The sequence below is a fragment of the Magallana gigas genome, chromosome 1 (assembly GCF_963853765.1).
Source record: "Magallana gigas chromosome 1, xbMagGiga1.1, whole genome shotgun sequence".
In the NCBI taxonomy this organism is placed as follows: Eukaryota; Metazoa; Mollusca; class Bivalvia; order Ostreida; family Ostreidae; genus Magallana; species Magallana gigas.
In genome coordinates, this window is record NC_088853.1 from 51,160,212 (window position 1) to 51,182,340 (window position 22,129).

At 32.9% G+C, this 22,129-nt stretch overlaps 1 protein-coding gene and 2 long non-coding RNA genes across 12 annotated transcripts in view; 2 read left to right on the forward strand and 1 right to left on the reverse strand.

Annotated features, from left to right (window-relative positions):
• Positions 1-128: 128 nt before the first annotated feature.
• On the forward strand, positions 129-8,568 carry LOC105319786 (uncharacterized). Of its 8 annotated transcripts, none has more exons than XR_010708866.1 (5): positions 129-247; positions 6,738-6,912; positions 7,464-7,638; positions 7,728-8,223; positions 8,371-8,567. It is a non-coding gene; the product is annotated as an uncharacterized lncRNA (long non-coding RNA). The 8 variants fall into 8 exon arrangements; XR_010708868.1 differs by lacking the exon at positions 129-247 and adding an exon at positions 3,722-3,800 and having other exon boundaries at positions 8,371-8,568; XR_010708865.1 differs by lacking the exon at positions 129-247 and having other exon boundaries at positions 6,089-6,912; positions 8,371-8,565.
• Positions 8,569-10,012: 1,444 nt separating this feature from the next.
• On the forward strand, positions 10,013-12,327 carry LOC136271071 (uncharacterized). Its single transcript, XR_010708872.1, has 3 exons — positions 10,013-10,642; positions 10,786-10,883; positions 11,914-12,327. It is a non-coding gene; the product is annotated as an uncharacterized lncRNA (long non-coding RNA).
• A 7,110-nt stretch (positions 12,328-19,437) lies between these two features.
• Positions 19,438-22,129, reverse strand: part of LOC105330873 (uncharacterized) — a 36,219-nt gene continuing 33,527 nt past the window's right edge. For all 3 annotated transcript variants that reach the window (XM_066070241.1, XM_034466685.2, XM_066070233.1), the window contains exons 13-14: positions 21,521-21,662; positions 19,438-21,259 (exon numbers count right to left, since the gene is read on the reverse strand). In XM_066070241.1, the coding sequence (XP_065926313.1) occupies positions 21,100-21,259; positions 21,521-21,662 (302 nt within the window). In that variant the 3' untranslated portion in view covers positions 19,438-21,099. The remainder of the gene's footprint in view (positions 21,260-21,520; positions 21,663-22,129) is intronic.

Sequence of the window (22,129 nt, forward strand, 5' to 3'; positions counted from 1 at the left end):
AATAAATGTATGAGTAAAACACTAAAAATTTGTTGCTATATGGATAACCGTTGGCATGGTAAATCTCACCATAGACATATAACGTAACGAAGGGACCGCTGACTCACGTTCGCGCCAAATTATCTTCTAGTTTTCGCAGCGCCCTCACCGGGAGGCATACATCGAACTTCCAGTTATCGGAAAGAGCATGGCGAGCATCATAGAGAGTGAAGATCTGCATGATTTGAGCGCGGTGTTCGAAGCTGAGGTAAGTACTTCATATCAATCTGCTATATCGACCATAACTGTTTCGCGTTTAGCCACGATTTTTTTACCATTACCCTTTTTAATTGATTATTTCAATCGAAAACACAGGTTATTGTACTTGTTCAAATTGTGTCAGGTTTGTATTTTGAAAACTAAGTTTTTTAATTGGCGATAAGGATTTTGATGCCGAAGGTCCACCTGAACAGCTATCTGTTGTTAATACAAATCAATCAGAGGAGAGCGTTACTGAGGCATTGATTGAGGGCACGGGCCCTGGAAGTTATTGTAAATATATTGCATAGGCACTTGGATGTATAAAAACACCTTTTTCTTCGACGTAACAGCATTGGAGCGGAACGAATGTATACATACAGTACAGCTCACGAGTATCCCGACACCCACCGTGTAAAAAACACGGTGGAAAACGGTCTGTGTCGCACCGTGTACACGGTGTGACACCGTGTATGTGTATTGGAAAATTCAAGAAAAAGCACCGTGTCACACCGTGGCCGCCTGTGTAACTCCGTGGCCACTGTGTTACTCCGTGGATATCGTTACCTGAGACTTTGATAGAAATAGCGTATTTTTAGAAATAAATAAATTATGGCTAAACAAGGTTTGAAACATATAGATCTTTTCCATATTTAAAAAAAAAATATCGACTTACGTTGCATGGGCCTAGAAAATTGTCGGGGCTGTCAACGTGAAGTTAATTTTTTGTGATCTGAAAACTCGACGTAAATGGGTCCCTTTTAATTCATTTGTTCTTAAATAAATTGAAATAAATCCACCAAATATATTTAATAATCAGTTGATATATAATCAAAATTCAAATCAATTTAATCGTGTTTTTTTTCTAAACACACGTGATGTTGTAACGGACGATCCGATTGAAATGTCGGGAGCTTAAACGTCTTATTTTCTGTTATCTGAAAACTTTCTGATTTATTAATTAATTTACAGTCTTAATATAAACCAATCAAAAATGAAAAATGAAAACATTTCAGATCATGTTTTTTTTAAAAACACGTTGATGTGCTGTAGTAAATAACAACCCCATATTACCGGTGACTCGAATAATTTGGACTTCAGCTATTTATGTAGCAATAAATAAACAAAAAATCACTTTTATATTATAGTTTATAGTTAAATACCTGTACAAACTCTTGTTAAATTATATTCAAGCATTGTACAGGTACTAAAAATATACCTGCATTTCATAAAATAACTTTCAACTTTATTTCCGTATAGCGGGTAATGGCCTCGTGATTTCACATGAAAAATCACTCGTGCGATACACCTGTACGGAAGCTGATCAGATACACAACATTGTCTTTCATCTTGGGTTCTATGCACAACAGGTGTTATTGTCTGTCTTGTTAGGTGTCATTGTAATTTACAACTAACTGTGTGTATATTTGGACGTCTGAACAGGTGTACTCGAGATGCCGTTATTCACACCTTTCCACGGACACCTGTTTGGTAACTCATCACAATCCGTCGTGTATATGGTCTGAATATATCTTTCTTCTACTTTGTTAGTTCCATGATTTTTTCTAATCTCTAACAAACAAAAAAATTGTCTGTAGATATGTACACAAACAACTACACGTAAGATTATCGGCGCGTGGATCCGGAGAACAATTCAGCAACTCTATAAATGCGGGAATTTCACAAAGTATTAACTTGCGATAAGAAATTATTTACCGGGTACACATACATGTATGTACGAAAAAACTTGATTAAAAAGATGAATGAGATAATACCGGTAATTTTTTGCAAGCATTTTAAACAGTTAACACAACTTTATTTACTTTATAACCAATCTAATGTGTGTGATGTGAAATAGCGTCGAAATTTTAACGAAAAATCTTATTACATCGTGTACTTTACAAACTTTTAGTCATTGTGTTAAAATCGTTATTAAAATTGTGGATCTAAAATAAATGAATTAAATTTATACAAATAGAACTCTTATAATTCAAAAATGATTGCACAAAAGTACACACTGAGAGAGAGAGAGAGAGAGAGAGTGAGAGAGAGAGAGAGAGAGAGAGAGAGAGAGATTCTACAACGCTATATTCCAACTCCATACATGCAATATAAGAAGGAAGAAACTAAACATTTCAAACACTAAATACTTCATTGCTAAACATTTTTCTATTTTGCGGACTTAAAAAAAAAACAATAGAACGACATTTTTTCCTTATCATGGAAGGAGCACGTGGTCTATCTCGCGGGCTGATTTGATTGACAGGGATAGCACGTGAAATCTGCCTGCGTAGATTCTATCGCAATTTTAGGGAAAAGGGTTCAATATAATGGAAACTATAAATCTAACTTATTAAACTAAATTACAAGTAAAATGCACTTAAAATTAAACTCATACCGGTATTCCCCCTCTCTCTCTCTCTCTCTCTCTCTCTCTCTCTCTCTCTCTCTCTCTTATATGACGATCATTAAACAATCAAACAGTAATTATTGCAATACTGAGTAGTTTCTTGGAACACAAGTAATTTCTAAACCCAAGTTGCTTATAAAGATGAAATAAAAAAAATTATCAAGTACCGATCCACGGACTCTAAGCGCTATGAATATGTACTGTGCGGTACTACATGGACAAGTACATCACACATGTCTAAAAGAAAGAAAATTTGAAAATGTATGAAATATAAAGCCGTATAATTATATATTTAGAAAAAGTACAGTTGTTTTCAACAACCCGTTATATTTGTTATCGTTGAATAGAGTGTGAGTGAGAGAAGATCACAGTTATGATTCTATGCACTATTGAAACTGCCAAACTACAGTAACTACGATTACTACTACGCTTAAAAACGGACTGAAACAAAAACTTATGGAACCGTGTATTTGAATTTTAAAAAGGAAAAGAAAGTGTTAGTGTTTTAATTGATCAAACCTTTATGTGGGCGATATCGGTTTTTTTTGTTCTTAATATCAACAAAAATCAACCGTAACAATTGCATACGTCTGAAAATTGCGTGCCTAAAAATTTTATTTATTTATTTCTATTTTTTCTTTGTCTTTTTCTTTAATTCTCTTACGTGCATCAATAAATATTTTATTCTTTATAAGTTTTATTCCTAAATCCTCCTTTTTCACAGGTAAATACCGAGTGTTACACCGTGTTACTGTCCGTGTTGCATCGCGTTACACCGTGTCGCACCGTGTTTTTTCTCGTTTCGTGGCCGTAACAGAGAACAATAGATCAAAGGTACCGACACTTCCACGCTCAGCGTGGACTTTCAAACACGGTGGTCGGTGTTTTTGTCGGGATACTCGTGAGCTGTACTGTATGTCGTAAGTAAAGTATACTTGAACGATTTATCGCGAAATTTCGTTTGAGGAACGCCCAGACTTCGTCAAACCCGATTTCGCCCCAAAAAGAGTGTCCTACCCTTACTTTTTTATACATGCACATGCAATATATTTACAATAACTTCCAGGGCCCGTGATTGAGGGTGTCATTTATGACCTAAAATGTGACGAGATGTTGCCAGAGCACATTAAACAAATGCTCGTGTCCGTGCATGGTAATGTATTTTCTAAAGAGCCAGTTGAAGCAATGTTGTTGATATATTACATTATGCTGTTATTGTTGTTTTCTTTGATGGCTTGCCTTAATGCATTTTATAATTATTTTTCTGTGAAAGCTGATAAAAGTACAGAGCTTGGCTTTAATTTGATAGTCAGTTTTGTATTTAAATAATGGACTAAATTCTATTTCATCAAGAAGTGAAGGCAAAAATTTCCAATCAATCTTCAAAGTTTGTTTTAGAACAGTAAAAAAAAAATCTTTATCCTTTTTAAAAGTTACATATTGATTGTTAAAGCTGACATTACATAATAGATATGCATTATTTCCTGACCACCACCATATAAGTTGTCGATTTATATTGTTCAGTTCATCGCTTCACACCCCCTATATGTGTCCAAGAGCACCAAACATGCACATGTGAAAACCTTGCACTGTTGCAGATCGAGCAATGTCAATGATCACATAGATTATAGAAATGGAACATTTTTGTAGAAACCGTGGAAACGATGTTACATTGTTACTTTCTTGGATTTACTATCATTTAGTTTTCAATTGACAGTAACTTTCTTGAATAGTATATATACCTCAATGGCAGTAGAGGAGCAATCGAAACTAATATGGTGACCTAATGCTATTATGAATTCATGTCAGTTTTAATTCATTGAAGTTACAAAAGAGTTTATACATGTTGCAATTTGCATCTTCATTTTCATTGTTTCATTGTTAATACAATAACTAAACAAAGAGAAACTCAATAATTGTCACTTAATTATTATATATAAACTTTAAAATACTATCAATAATTTTTGACAAAGATGCTGTCAATTGAACTGATAATATATAATAAAAACTATAAGCTATATGAAAGTTATGCTTGAATTCATTAATTGTTTATTAAAGGATGAGGTTAAACAATTTCATTTAAATATTTTAAATATATTATAAATATTTTAAATATATTATAAATGATTTATACAATAACAATTACAGCTGTCCAGTTGGTTCCAGCTTTAAAGTCCCTAGACAACATTATTAAATCAGAAATCTTCTCGTCTTCCGCCAAAGAAAAGGCCTGGCATAACTACCAGATTCAACAGCCTTCACTTATTGATGAAGTTTTCAAAATTATCAAAAATCGCCAGCTTTCTGCTTTTATTTCACTTAAAACGGCTGAGAAAATCATAAGCAAACCACAATGTAAAGCAACAGCAAAATGTAATACTGCAGGTAGCAAGGTTTTGAAATCTGATGAAAGAGATATTGTAGCTTACATTGCAGGCTTTGTGCTATTTCGGTGCAAAAAAAAGTTTTGTTCACAACATGACGCTGAACAATGCATAGATAGATTAACCGATAAAGATGGTTCAACCAAATTAGTATCTGTTAAATCTAGAGGTGCTCTGACGCAGCCATCATCAGATATTATAGATTTTTTTGTGATCTTGGAGTTAGTGTTCAGAAAGTTGTGTACTTCAATGTCTGTTCCTACACTTCAACAATTTACTGATTCCATATGTCTGGAAAATGATGCTGTTTCAATATTTTATAATTGTACTTATCACACAGAGTCAAAAACTGATGTGCAAGAACAGTTGTTTTTAACAATATTGTCCCTTTTTCATAAAGTCAGGTGTCATGCAAAATGCAGGCAAATTATGGAAAATTTTTACATGAAAACAAAAATGGTAAGCAAGCAAAAAGCTCTTCGTAAGTCTATTGATTGATATTTATTTCTTGAAAGTTGTCTTAGAATTAAAGTATTAGAAAATGACATTTTTGGTTCTTGCTTTTTTAGCTACCATACAATGTTTTAAATGTTTTGGACAGAATCAATTGAAAAAGAGTGGTGCCTCTATGAAAAATATGTTTTCATAAAAATCGTACACTTTTTATATCAGTATTTGTCAGTTACCCACTTTATATTACATTATTATGAATTATATGATTTTAAACCCCACATTTTGTGATGAAATTCTTAAAAAGAAATTCCAAATGTTACCCCCAGGTTTTTTTTTAACCAATCAGCATTAGATTATAGACTATTGTATTAGAAAGGCTTACCTTTTGTTATAATTTAACAAAAAAATATCTACAATGTTGATTAATAACAAAAGCTTTTGACCAGTTCATTGAATTTATTAGATTTTTAATGTCTCTTGATTTTTTTAATGGGACTGTTTGAAACAGTTGGCTGCCTCTTCTCCCCTGTCCTCCCTGCTGTGTTGCCCTTTGGAATTATAGTCATGGCAAGGGACCTTTGTAGTCTCAGCTGGTTTTCTTGGTAGCTGAAATATTGTTAAAACAAACTAGAGTTAGTTTGCTGAATTTATGATTATAAATGGTATTTTTCATGGTAGCTGAAATATTGTTAAAACAAACGAGTTAGTTTGCTGAATTTATGATAAATGGTATTTAACTTTGTGGCTATGACATTTCAATAAAAAAAATTTAAAAACCTCTAATTCCTGTTAGTTTTAGTAACTGGTAGGTGTAGAAAAATCGAAATTTTGATGTTGATTTTTATCATCATTGAACACACACTATAGATTAAACTTTCATTCCTCTTGACAATTAAGAAATAAATGACAATGTTAAAAAGTTCACCAGGATATGAACATGGTTGGTCAAGTGATCAAATCCTGTGAAGCCCAAAGGGCTTCTCAGAAGATTTGACCATGTACCAACAAAGTTCATATCCCGGTAAACTTTTTAACAATGCTGTTATTATTTATATTTGAAGAAGGCAAACCTTTAGAATTGTTAAAATAATGGAGATTTTATGTTTACAATAATCCAACTGATAAGCATGTTCTGTGATCATTGTGACATCATGAAAAAGTTCACACAAAGTTGAAAACTTTCGCTACTCTTTAGGTTCATATAATGTTCATTTTAGGAAACATATTTGCAAATGTAAATATTGGATATTTAGGGGAATTCACTCACCTGAACTGGTGAACAGTGGGGTTATCATGTCGAGCCCCCAGTCCCCTGTGTCTCCCGAAATGTTCCTCAAGAGGGTCTTGACAAAACACCTGGCTCAAGATGTATGGCACACCTTGCCTCAAAAGATATTTTGTACTTTCGACAAAGGCATTGACTGCAAGGTAAAAATTTATTTATGAATTTTGCTTGGTTATAAAATATTCACACCAGGAGATTCATTTCTCCTTAGAATATATAGTATATACAAATATGTATGTATTATTGTTTTGATGTAAGAATAATCCACTAATTTATTATCTGTAAATTGACTTACCTGTCATGATGATTCCTTCAATTGTCTGATGTGAAAGGACCACCTTGTTTCTCTCCTGCTTTGTAAATCCTGGCCTTGCTGTGACTGAGGCCTGCCAGTTACTGAAATAGTCCAGGAATTCGCCTCTCAAAAACTAGAAGAAATAACAAAATTATGGTTTGTGTACCATGAAATATTCCTTCTCGGCCAAAATTTGAAAAAAATCATCATAATAATATATGATAATATTTTCATACTATTAAATGAACATTGTTTGAACCCAGAGGTATTTATAAATATTGAAGAAATTGTGCAGTATAAATATATTGGACAGACTATACAGTCTATGTGTACTTATCATACTCATAGTGTTAGAGTGACTCTTTGTCTTTATTAATACCTCAAACCTGGGATCATCAGCCTGCTTGTATGGAGCAAGGTCAGGTTTCCGTGTACGTATGGCCTCATGTAGTGACCGCCCATTCAAACAATCAAAAAACCTGTCCACCAGTTGGAAGAATTTGGAGGTCTCTGCCATCTCTGGGCCATAATAGGCAGACATTATTCTACCAACAGACCTGCTTAACACCTAGAGGTTTAATATAAAATTTATTGTATTTATTAAAAGTCATTTTTCAGTGTTTGAAATGAAGACAATGATTAATTTATTATTTTCTTTTTTAGCTGCTGCTAGAGCATGTTGGGAAATGTGTACCTGTGCTGCCAGACGGACATTCATGGTCGATGAAGGAGTGAGATAAACATGGTCATACTTAAGCTTGGTCCTGTACAACTGTCCTTGCATGTCATCGTTATAAACTGTCTCAACATGCGACCATAAAATGTTTGAGTTGGTATTCTAAAATAGTTTGTATTAGAAGAATGAATAACCATAGGAAGGTGATAGTTGCATAATTGTGAATTTTTTATTATTGGACTGTACACATTTATTTCAATTGCTCACCCACAGATATTTGGTGCCACCTGGACGAGACTTGTGGACATTGTTTCTTATGGTTTTAATGAGGTGTGGAACATCAGAAAAGAAATAGATATTTCTTTTTTCTTCGGAAAAAGGATTGTCAGCAAAGAACACCACATCTTCATTCCCTGTTCTGTGCAGCCTGTAAAGCCTCTGATTCGGAGACGCTTTGTCGCTGGTGGATGAGATCACCTAAATGTAAATATACCAGTTTATTTCACACATCAAAAGTATGGTTTCAAGCTGATTTAAGTGATAGTGTGATACTGTTTATAGAAACTTGAGTATTCTTTTTAGGGAAATTTGATAAATCATTTGCAAGCTGTTTAATCTTGATCTTTTTAGAAATTGAACCTTCAATCCACAAGTTATCTCGAGGTAGGCCACAGCTTTCCAAAGAAGGGGGAACAACTCATCAGCAGTTGAAGATCTTGTCGGGAAATGCCCAATGCTCATTTTGATGTTGGAATTAATCCCAATCACCATGAAAACCAAGACATGGGTGGCAATTCGTTTTGTTTCATCCTACATATAAGGTTTTTAACCGGGTTTTCCAACGGAAAAATCCGGTTATTAAAATGGTGAAAATGGCGGGCGGGCGGGCGGGCGGATGGCGGGCGGGCGGGCGGCTGCCAAAAGGGTACCCTCATTGTACGGATAACTCCTCCTACAGTTTTCAAGATAGGAAGTTGTTCTTTTGCAGATCAATTGTACATATATCAGAGGTGTGCATATTGCTAGGATTTTGATTTCTGATAATTTATCGAAAAAATACCAGCTTTTGAACTTAGTCATTTTTTGGTAAAATGTTGCATATAGGGTACCCTCATTGTACGGATAACTCCTCCTACAGTTCTCAAGATAGGAAGTTGTTCTTTTGCAGATCAATTGTACATATATCAGAGGTGTGCATATTGCTAGGATTTTGATTTCCGATAATTTATCGAAAAAATACCAGCTTTTGAACTTAGTCATTTTTTGGCAAAATATTGCATATAGGGTACCCTCATTGTACGGATAACTCCTCCTACAGTTCTCAAGATAGGAAGTTGTTCTTTTGCAGATCAATTGTACATATATCAGAGGTGTGCATATTGCTAGGATTTTGATTTCCGATAATTTATCGAAAAAATACCAGCTTTTGAACTTAGTCATTTTTTTGCATAATATTGCATATAGGTACCCTCATTGTACGGATGACTCCTCTTACAGTTCTCAAGATAGGAAGTTGTTCTTTTGCAGATCAATTGTACATATATCAGAGGTGTGCATATTGCTAGGATTTTGATTTCCGATAATTTATCGAAAAAATACCAGCTTTTGAACTTAGTCATTTTTTGGCAAAATATTGCATATAGGGTACCCTCATTGTACGGATAACTCCTCCTACAGTTCTCAAGATAGGAAGTTGTTCTTTTGCAGATCAATTGTACATATATCAGAGGTGTGCATATTGCTAGGATTTTGATTTCCGATAATTTATCGAAAAAATACCAGCTTTTGAACTTAGTCATTTTTTGGCAAAATGTTGCATATAGGGTACCCTCATTGTACGGATAACTCCTCCTACAGTTCTCAAGATAGGAAGTTGTTCTTTTGCAGATCAATTGTACATATATCAGAGGTGTGCATATTGCTAGGATTTTGATTTCCGATAATTTATCGAAAAAATACCAGCTTTTGAACTTAGTCATTTTTTTGCATAATATTGCATATAGGTACCCTCATTGTACGGATGACTCCTCTTACAGTTCTCAAGATAGGAAGTTGTTCTTTTGCAGATCAATTGTACATATATCAGAGGTGTGCATATTGCTAGGATTTTGATTTCCGATAATTTATGAAAAAAATACTAGCTTTTGAACTTAGTCATTTTTTGGAAAAATGTTGCATAAACATGTAGGGTACTCCATTTCACTGGATAAGGGTTGACATGGATTATGGATACAGTTTACATAAAAGAAAACCCGGTTTGCTGTCACATTGACAGCTTTTCACTTGTTTGGAAATGGAATTAAGCAGTTAAAGTGAAAATAAGAAGATCAAAGAAGGATATGAACAGAGGAAAAGTTATACATGCCATCATGATTTTATTAACATTATGTTTCAAAACTTTTTAAGTGTATAAACCTCATCAAATGTCCAGGTCTCTGGGTTGGTGAATCCTATAACTTGCTCACTTCTCCTGTCATATACAAGATCCGACTTGACCTTCATTTCATCATGTAGGAGACACACATACTTCTTCTCTGATGGCAAGTCCTTGGCAACTTTTTTTAATTCCTTTATCCAAATAGTTTATTAAAAGATCAATCTAAATTACACTGAACATCTTTTCTAGGCCATTTAGAAATATTTATTTTACTAAAACAAAAACAATTTTATGTAAGCCAGTACATCATATTAATCTGAGAATGATATTCACCTGAAAAGCCTCAGCCTGAAAACCAGATTTAGGCTGGATGAAATTAGTGTAGTCGCGAAGAGTAGCTTGATTTGGTAGTCGAAGGACTCCACTTTCTCTCAATGACTCATATGCTCTGGGACTTTGGCAACGGAGATAAATGGCAAAACGGATCATCATCGGATGCCATCTCATTCCTAATAATGATTAACGGTAATAGATTAAGTATACCAAAATTGTTAACTCTAACAATATTATAATTATCTTTCCTACAAAAACATGTGTATTGCGGAAAATGATCTAGCTATTGTAAACCTTTTGGACTAGTTGTAAATGCTTTCTTTTGTTCTTCCCAGAAAAGGTCCATGAGAGCGTTGCCAGATTTACAACTTTGAAGAGTTGCAAAAAGGCCCTCTCCAACATCATCAGCAACAGAAGCTGTCTCACCTTTAAAGTAATAAATTTATGCAAATTAACTTGATTGAAACAGGCATATGCATTATAACTTAAAATGTAATCGATTAATAATTGATTACATAGAGGAATTTTGTGTAATCAATTACTATATGACATGTTATCGATTAATAAATGATCACTTCAATTTTCCCCCACTATAATGTAAATGATTCTTCTTCTGAATATATTGTAAAAACCCTTCCAAGTTCATTAGGATTATGAGTTAACAAGGTATTTTTATTATGGAAATCTAAGACTTCATATTTCAATCTTGATAAGATAACATTTTATAATTTCTACAACTTTAATATGCATGTTCAAATGTAAAATTTGAGCAATTATGAGTCTGAGTGAAATCTTGATCTTGCACCTTCAACTTTCATAATTACAGATTATTGTTGATTACTTGAGGAAGAGTAATCATTACAATTGATTATGATTACTCTATTAAGATTATTCCATGCCTGAACATAAATTTATTTACGGTTTCTTTATGAATGTATATGTTTATGGTGTATGCAAAAATGATGTTTATTTTTTTGTGGTCCATTATAGCATTGAGTCATGATTCTTTCAAGTATACAGGCTCATAACTGCAGCGGTGTGTGCATACAAATTAAGTAACGCGCGTTATGAAAATTTGTGTGCACACATCGCTGCACTTATGAGATTGTATTCTTCAAAAAATTCATGATTCAATGCTTATATTTACATTTTTCTAACTTCATGCCTTGTCTGCGAATGTGATTTATACCTTAAAATTCCTATCTTATCCTAAGGGTTAGTTCATATTAATGGAAGAGCTACAGTAACAGCCGCAAGCGTGAACTTTGACTTCGCTTGTGACGTTGCAGTTAACAGAGTTCAACGTTTGTGAAGTCATGATAAAAATCGTCATTTTAACCTTTGAGTACCCTGTGTGCATTACAGTGTTATAACTGCCGTAGCTTTCAACACACTTTACAAGCAAAAAATATGTAGAATGTAAATATAATGTATTGAATTGCTGGTTGTTTATTTCATTGCAGACATTATTTTACCTCTACTCAAAGATTCTACAAGACTCTGAAGCTTTCTGTTCTCTTCTCGGATGACTTTGAAATGTTTGATGAGAGTTGTTTGTGGGACATGTTTCAAAGGGGTTTTAGGATGAAGCATATTGGGAGAAGCATTTTCCTGTGCATTCAGTGAGGATTCAAGCTTAGAACAAGGACCACATAATGCGTTGCCCTGAACTCCTCCTAAGCAACCATTGGCACGAATCACACTTTTGTTGGATGGTTTTCCATTAATGACGTGGGTGGAAAAAAAGCGGTATCCCTGCGAACTTTTGATAGTGACATCTGGGCTGTCTTTAATCCCAGCGCATTTAGTTATTTTGTCTACAGCCTCCAAAAATTTGTTGACACGCATTTTCTCCACTGAGTTCTCGAATCCTTGGACCACCACCTCTGTTTTTGGAAAAAATTGTTAACTTGAAACCAGTCCTTGGCTGCGTTTAACTAAAGGATTGCAACTTATGGCCACATTAATGAATGCTTATTAATCAGGAACTAATAATTTTTTTACAAAATATGATTTTTATGGAAATCAAAATAATTGTAAATATTAGGCCATCCTTAAAAAAAAGTTTGCTTGGAATTGCCACCTGGAAGTTTCTAGATAGAAGAATGGAGGAATAGAAAAATAGATTAATTTTCTAAATCTAAAGTTTAACTAATTAAAAATCGATAAAAAAATAAAAATCTCCATATACATGTATTAAAAAAAAAATCTTTATTTTTTGGTAGTAAATTTATCAGTAAGGGGCATTTGAATGAGATGGGAGGCAAATCCAACAAACAATTGTTTTGGGGCCTTTAATTGTTTTTCATAATTTTTTTTTTAAAGATATTTCATCAGACTGAAAATATCTATGACTTTGTCGTAAGTTCTTTTGTAAAACCCAGTGGTGTTATTTACAATAAATACATGTACTGTATAATTTGCTTTTTATTATAAGGATGACTTGACAATAACAATACCACCAAAACGGACAGTGACCTCCAGGTCATCAGTAATTGTCACCAGTTTTTCCATGGTTCCTGCGGATTGGTTATACTTTCCTAGCACCAAAGCATCATCTCTAACCTTTACCCAATCTCCATTATGATTTTTTTCAAAATCTTTTCGAACCTCTGCAAGGGAGTAGTAAACAACTCTCTCAGGGACAATGGGGGTTGGGCGAGAGGTCTGAAATAGTATCAGTATCCATGTTTTATGCGACTGTTGTATATTAATTTTGTAAAATTAAATGCTATTTAAAAATCTTCTGATTTCTGCAATAATTTTCAAATATTTTTGCAACTGGCTCTGTGAACATTTTGTGTTTGTAGAGATAAAATAGAAAAAATATGTAGATAATGATGTTAATCAATTTTACTGGGTCTGGTCTTGCTGGAGCACAAGGTGTCTCTATGCTCTTTTTTGGCAGGTTTAAAGTTGGTAAGCTTCCTGTGATGAGCTTGTATCCATTGCCTGTGAATTTATGAGATTAAATTTTAAACTGAATAAGTATACAGTCATGTAGTGTACATATCAAAGAATATGTTTTATTTTTTTTAAATATTTTCAAAATTTGAAATAGTTTGAAAAAATTCTAATGGATAAGTGTTTGGCAAATTTACTTCTATAAGTTCTTTATTGAAATTGGCATATTTGATTTATCAAAAAGGATACGGTGCACCGTATGAGTTATTCCGCAGCTGATCGAAGTTTTCAGGAGTGCTGGCAAATGGTCTGGATTGAAGTTTTAAAAATGCAGTAAATGACACAGTAACTGAATTGCTTGAATAAAAATACAAGTCATATTCAGTACTTATATCAGTAACCACAAAGAAATATCATGCATAAAAAACCATAGAAGACAGTGCAACGCGCAGCAATCTGGAAAATACAACTTTCTGATAAATTATAACATCAAACAGAACTGGTAATTCATACATGTGTTGAACTTCTTAACTTATTTACCGTGAAACAATAAATGTTTGTCCTCAAAATGCACCGAACAAATATGAGCAGTGTCTGGATTGAATGATGCATCTGCCCTATTCACTGCTAAAATTAATTTAGCTCTCCATTCTTTGTCCTTGGGGAAAGAAAAGTAGCTGATCCGCTTTCTTTCCGATTCAAGTGATTTTGTTTTTGCATTGGAATTATGACAACCCACGACACAACAATGTTTGCCACCCATTCTAATGAATTGCCATATTGTTTACCTGGTTTCTATGCCTCCCGGTGAGGGCGCTGCTAGAATCGGAAGATCATTTTTCATCCGGAACACTGTTTTCGTTATGCAATATGTAAAGACTAGAGAACTCCCGAATGAGTCAGCGGTCCCTTCGTTATATGTCTATGATCTCACCTACATTGAAGTTTTATCAAAAGGTTTTGCCCACTAATATTAACAATCAAAAACATGCCGAAACAAAACCTTTAAATTGGTATATTGATCTACTTAAATTTTCATCATATACTACAAAAAGCTTTGTTATGTAACACTGAAGTGTTGCTAATATGAAAATTAAAGTAACATAGAAAATCACACAGAAATTCTTACTTTTTAAAAAGTTCATAGCAACGGCAAATATTTTTGGAAGAAAAAAAAAGATTTTTTTCAAGTTGCTCAAAAGTTGAGGACATAATTAATTTTCAATAATAATAAACTATTTTATACTAAAAAAAAATTAATTCTGGTTGTAGCGCGATTTCTTCGCAGTTAATAAAGCGTAAACTGCCTCAAAACATTTAATATCGTATAAAACAAATAATTATTAAATTCATTCCCTAAATAATAAATAATGCCTCAAAATATAAGAACTTTTTTATTTTTTCAGTTACCATTGCAACGGTCCCAACTTTCAAAATCTGTAATGCAAAATCATAATACTCAATATACTCAGTAAAAAAAAAAAAAAATCAAGATTAGCATTTTAATTTAAAATTAAACGAAGAAATCATATATATTTTAAAATTCTGTTTAGTTACCATGGAAACACTTTAAAACTTATCCTTTCTCCGTCATTTGTGTGTAATTTTCTTTCTCTGAAAAATGGCAATTTTAAAAAAAATATATTTTACCCTGGATACCCCTAATTGTTGACATTACTCACAATGTGTTCTCAAATAAGCATTAAAATACCATTTTGACATCTTTACCCTATATTACCATGGCAGCGCACAGAACCGCATAGCAACAAATAAATGTTGTCAGGCTTTTTTAACTCTTCAAAGTATATCAAACTGTAAAGTATTCATAATATACCCGTGACTACGCGTGACCACCGAATTTTGACATCTTACATAGCGTTGATCTAAAACTAGTATATATGTACAAAATCTTTTAAAATCAAATACAAGTAAGGGTAAGCTCATTAAATCATCTATCTGTTTAAAAAAACCCTCTATAACACTCTTTTATTGTTACCATAAATTAGAAAATGTACGGGCACAGCGACTTTATGGTCTTACTGTCATAGAACAGAATCCAAGCCAATACATGTATATTCAAGAAATAAAGTACGATTTTTAGTGAGTGTTGCAGAATAACCTTCGAGGTTTTAAGAAATAAAAAGCAGAGGCGTTAGCCAAGGCTTTTACAGTTCAAACAACATTTTGAGATCGTTTTCATTTTCGCAAAAAATAAACCAGATGGCCCAATGGAAAACGATTAAGATCTCATAATTTTCATGCGCATGCGGGGTTTACATAATGATACGAAATATGTCAATATTTAGATTTTAATTGATCATTTGGCATTTGCTGAAAATGATATGAATGTAAGTGATTAGGAATCATTTTTAGTTTGAATATTATGAGGTGATCAATTAGGGTCGGGCCGGATCAAATCTAGTCATAAAGCCCTTTGGGCTTTATTGGATTTGATCACGACCGACCGAAAGTAGTGAGCATTATTGCAGAAACAATACACAACCAGCTTATTTAAGCGGCCTACAGTATATAATTTTGTTCTACGCAATGGTCGCTACTTTCATGACCCAAATAAAACACCATTAAAGAAAGCAAAAGCATTTTAGAGTTGATATTTACACATCTACCTTTGAATCTTCCTTCAAACACTCATAAAAAGTGAGTAAAAGTCTATAAATTATCATTACTATCGATCATCAAATTTATACCTGAAGGTTACCATGGTAACTAAAGATACTTAGAAGTCTGAGGTCAGTCTTAGTCCGTAGAGTGACGATTCATGAACTCTTTGCGATAATTTCACTGGCTTGATACCAACAATTATAGATTATTCTCTTAAATACAAAATGTAAATTTATACATATATAACTACTAGTAAAGAAGGAGTACTGGCATGGTGATAAAGTGTATGGCTTGCAACTGATAAGTTGATACTGTACATTACTTTAAAATGCGAGTCGACGTGCAGATCACGTCTGCTCTTAAGGTGGTATGGGGCATCTGTCGATATTAATGTGGATTAAAGTACATTATAATTAGAAATACTTTCACCGGTTTAAAGTTTTCAAATCTTACAATTTTTAGCGCCAAAACAGCTTTTAAAAATATTTGGAGAAGATCCCCAGCGGGGTAACTCATGACTTACAGATTCGAAGTAAACCCTCTAACCCAATGCGCTATACGCTGTTAGGTGAAAATATTGGGAAAGAAACTACTCATGTAAATTAATTGTTTATTTCGATAAACACTACGTCACAACATGGAGGTGTCCCATACCACATAAAAGTGATTTTATTTTTAACACATGGTACTAATGGGTAGTGTTCAATTATCTCCAGAATTTGGTCATTTTCTTTAATTAATAGCAATAAGAGCTCGTGGTCAAAAGGTGCTAACTTTCCATAATTAAACATGCAATCAGAGGGCTTTTGGCATTCCTTTTCAAACAGAAAAAAAATCGATTTTACATGTATCACGAGATTTCATTGGCCAAAACCGGCCTTGGGCAAGCTTTCTTAATCGGAACTTGATTGGTTGAAAGCCATAATATGTAACACACAATTTCATTGGTCCAACTTAGTAGTGAGCATGCATGTTTTGACTAACTTTTCATTAATTACTGATCGAACTATTTTATACATGTATATCAACATAAAGAACGGTGTCCTAAAAAAGTTGTTTATAAAATTGCTTTTATTTTTCCATAAACATAATATCAATTATTACACATTTAAACATCGATTAAATCATCTGATAATACCCAATAATGAAATAATGAAATCAATCAAATCCAGTATTCCAACAACAAAAATTGTGTGAACTACAGCGATCGAAAACACCGAAGAAAGCTTTAAAAATACCAATAACAATGTATTTAAAAATTTAAACCATGTAAAACGTATCACAAATAACTATCTTAAGTACCATTATATTTTAAAAACACTTAGTGTGAACTCTATTAAATTAAAGTTGTCGTCCCTTGATCATTATCCTCGTTTTCATCACACAAAATGGTCGAGTAGGAGACGGGGCATTGAAATAATTGAGTACACTCAAATTAAGTGCAGAGAAAAAAAAATCACAGTTATACATATCAACAGAAATATGATATGAGTTATATAAAATATTATTTTCAAAATGAAAAATATACAATATCTAATGGCATTATACCATGTAATATACATACAATGTACATGTATTTCTTATCAACTGAAATGCCATAAGTCTGGAAATGAATAAAACCCCATAGAATCTAAGTTTGTCGAGCTAAAATCCAATTGTAAGTGTCCTATAATGCAATTTTCGTTGGTATAAAATACAATTTCTAACTGAGGGGAATCTTTAGTGGCATTTGAATTGCGACTCGCATAATTATTTAATTTTCTTATATTATAAACATAAAGACATGTAATATGACGTGATTCGAAAAGTATACAGAGGAATTCAGTGTGTAACTGACATCGATTACCATTGTAAGCACAGATCATGAGTCTACAGGGTAAAAATCACGGGGTCAGAATTCTGTCACATTGTAAGTTTGAATATACTGGGTAGGTGTAAATGCAATTTACATTACAACATGACAACACAACATGACAACACTTGTCATGTCTTGTATTTACACCCACTCAAAAATTCAAAATTTACAACATGACAATTCGTTTTAAAAACGAACAAAATCTTTTAAATATATATATACGTTATACTGTATATACATCTCCGAGCACTCACATTTAACAAATCACCATATTTAACCACAATGATTTAAATTTGACATTGAATATGTTAAATGGCCTGAAACTTCAAACCAAGGTCATATATCTATAACCTTGACCTTCACTATTAGTGTTGACATTAATTCCGTCGATATAACGAGGAAGTTAAAATGTTGATGATAAACAAAACCTTTGATTTCGCCCCCCCCCTAAAAAAAAACAAAATGGAAAAAAAATATGACAGTAATAAACATTTATACAGCTACCGGGCTGCAACCCCCCCCCCCCCCCCAAAAAAAAAGCATAACAAAAAAAAACAAAAAAAACAAAAAAAAAAAAAAAACGGAAAAAGAGGGAGATTCAAATGGAAGATAAACATTTAAAGCAAACTAATGATGGACATGTTTGTATGTTATTCCTTCATGCCCGATGATTTCCATCGACAATAGTAAAAAGGGAAATTTTTAATAAACAGGGAAATCAGTCCAATTTCAAGATACATAACAGCACTTTAATGAACTTCTGTATTGAAATGAAAATAAAAGCACTGGAAACGATTTAAGACCTACTGTTGTATCGTTGAGAAGCAAAAATTTTTTTTGCAGTTAACTATTATAAGGTATCACACATTCATCTATTAAAGACAAGAAAAGTACTAGTAGTTCCTATGATAAAACCAAATTTTGTACCATCCTCTAAGGCCCAAAATGTTAAGCTTGTGAAATGAAAATACGAAATATCACAAGCTATTGGGCGACGTTTTCATTTCCCCTCAATAAGTGTTCACCGACGCGTCTCACTTCAGGCCAAAGGTTTTATTTCTATGGTGCATCATTTTTTAAAGGGAAATTTAAATCGTATTTATAAAATGACACAAAATGCATTTGTATAACATTGGTATGACAAAATATTGCTATGAATTGATAATTTTGCTAATAAGTAATTGGTCTTTACAGAGAATCAAAGTACCTTAATATGATAAATGGTTATTTCGAACAATATTTCTAAATACCTTCAAGCTTCTTGCGATATAGACTTTGAAATTGCATCAAAAGGGAGAGTTGTGGTAAATAAAATAATTACATAATATTGTGGCAATTTAGAGTTACCTTTTTTTTTTTTACAATCTGATTAAAGCCAGATCTTTGTTATGCTTCGAAATTCTGATACTAGTAGTCGCTGTACAACAACTTCAATTTTAAATCTATTTGCCTTTCTTAACAGATCAAAAGTGACCTACACAAATACAAATATTTTACATTCAACTGTTAAGTGATTTTATTTTATTTTTTAATACATGTATTTTATACTGAACCAGTTGAAGTTGCAAATGAAAATGAAAAAAAAAAAAAGACTAAAAACCCCAAAAGAAGTGCACGACCTGTTTGAACAGTGCTTTTATTGCATAGAAAAATCATAAGAATCAAGCAACAAAGAAATGCAAACGGATAAAATCATAAACAATAAAACAAAAATGGCATACCAAAATATATTTAAAACCATGGACATATAAATATATAAACAGACATTTTGGCCATATAAATGCCCTAAAGGTAAAATAAATGCAGATTCTGAGATCAACTTGTCTCCCATGGAATAATAAAGGATAATGTAAAAAATGTGCTCATACAGAAAGCTCTGTGGGAATGAAGAGAGAGAGAGAGAGAGAGAGAGAGAGAGAGAGAGAGAGAGAGAGAGAGAGAGAGAGATGGAATGTACCAAGGAAATAACAACTTTTTTAGCAAAGAAAATAAACAAAACAAAAATAGCAAAAAAGGTAATTAATTACCAATAATCCCCAACAATCCCATCCCTTTTGGAGTAAAATTTAATCACAGGTATATTCACTGCAAAATGCAAATAAAAATGAAATTAAGTACATTAAAACCGTTAAAATGTAAACCATTAAAACAATCAAAATCATGAAAGCCCAAACAACTTGTTAATATATGTCACAACACATATAAACATTACCATTGATCTTTCTTGTAAATTCCACTAATACATGTATAAGGGGGGGGGGGCAATTTTGGAAGAATATCATAACAAATGCAAATCCCTTTATATGATCATGAACCTTTCATTTGGTCAATGATTTAGTGTTATCTGAACATGTACATGACTGTGTTATTTACAATAACACAAATCCATTTTGATTTAAAAAGGAAGATAATTGAGGTCCTGAGAGTCATATTATCTCTACTCTGTACAAAAATATTCCTTATCCATTGTTTTCAAAATTTCTTTCTTACGGTATATAACCAGTCTATAAGGACAATAATCTGACCTGCCTAACCTGAAACCTGAGTAACTTGATAACTTCTATAGCTAGACTAACTAATGACATATGTGATGAAAGGCTTGGTTTTTACCAAGTCCTACTACGATTTCTCTGGTTAATTTCCATAGCCTGATATAATTAGAGCATACTAAGTTGACATCCATTGATAAAGTGCAAGGTATACTTTAAATAATCACCATGGCCATAAATAGCACATTTTAAACATACAAAAAGGTGCTAGTTATCTGATAGCATACACATTTTATATACCTAAAGGATTTCTTTTAATTAAATGAACTTTGTTGATATTCTTATACTTCTTGCTGGTTCAAAATTTCCAAAATTTTACTGCATTTTGAGGAATTCCATTTACTTGTTCACAAACTGATTCAACATTTTTTTCTGATTTTGAACACCTGTTCCCCATAGTATTAAGAGAAAAAAGTTGTTCAATTATTGAACAATGTGTTCTTACACTATCTTAAAAATTGCCCCCAGTTTTACTTTTTAAAATATTTAGAACTTCTAGAATTATTTTTCCCAAATCTCATGTTCATGGTTTTTCCAGTCCCTCTGTGAACAACCGAATTTCCAGCAGGTTCATATTCAAGTTCTTTTCCAGACAGTGATTGATGAACTAGGTTCAGTTTATGAACAATTATTCACATCCTCTCTAAAAGAATGCTTAAACCTTTTCCATGAAAAAATATTCAAGATTTTTATGATATTTTTTTTTTCTGAACTTGTGTTCAAAGTTTTTCAAGTCCCTCAGTGAACGTTAGGATTTCTACTAGGTTCATGTTCAAGTTCTTTTCCAGACAGTGATAGTAGAACTCTGCTGCTTCGTTCTTCATAGATTTCAGCTGAGCCAGAAGTTTACCATCAAACTGTGCAAAGGATGGAACACAGCTGAAGGGAGAGAGAAAAAAGAAAGAAAAATGAAAATTTCATAAATATTTGGCTGTTTATTCAAAATTTTTTATTGAAAGCAGCTTCTGTCAAAATAAGTACATTACTTATGCCATGCAGATATGTTAATATGTTAAACAATTGGCTTAATTCAGAAATTTTATGTTTTGAATATTGTTTTCATCTGCAAGAAGGTTTTAAAATAGCCTAATCAAAATCAGACAATTCTTGTTAAATCTAGATTTAATCATGGAAACTCACCCATCAAGTTTTAGAGAACACAGCCAGTTAGAGACATCCTCTGTGTTCATTTGATACAGCTTGGAAGACACTGAGCTCTGTCTTATTGGCTGGCTACTAAACATGGCAGGAGAGGAAGAAGCAACAGGGGCATCTGTCTTATCTGGGTGATAGTAAAATAGAACAATCTTTGTGATTGGTTGGCTTCATTAAATGGTAAAATGAAATAATCTTCCTGATTGGCTGGCAACATAACATGATAAAAAATGTAAAAATCTTCCTGATTGGCTGGCTACATAACATGGCAGAAGAGGGGTGCATTTATCTGCATAATCTATATTAAGATAATCATGGTAAAATGTAAAATCTTTTGAATGGGTTTGCTACTGAATACGACACCAGAAAAAGACTAATCTGACGGATTTATCCTGTCTAAAAGAGTAATACATGCATTAAGTAAAATGTAACAATCTTTTTGATTGGCTGGTTGATGAACATAACTGCTGTCATTATAAAAGAGTAACAATTAGGTGAAACATTACACTGTTTCTGACTGGCTGACTAATGATTTCACATCAAAAAGAAAACAAAAAAAATCTTCAGTAGAGAACAGATAGCCATTTTCATCTT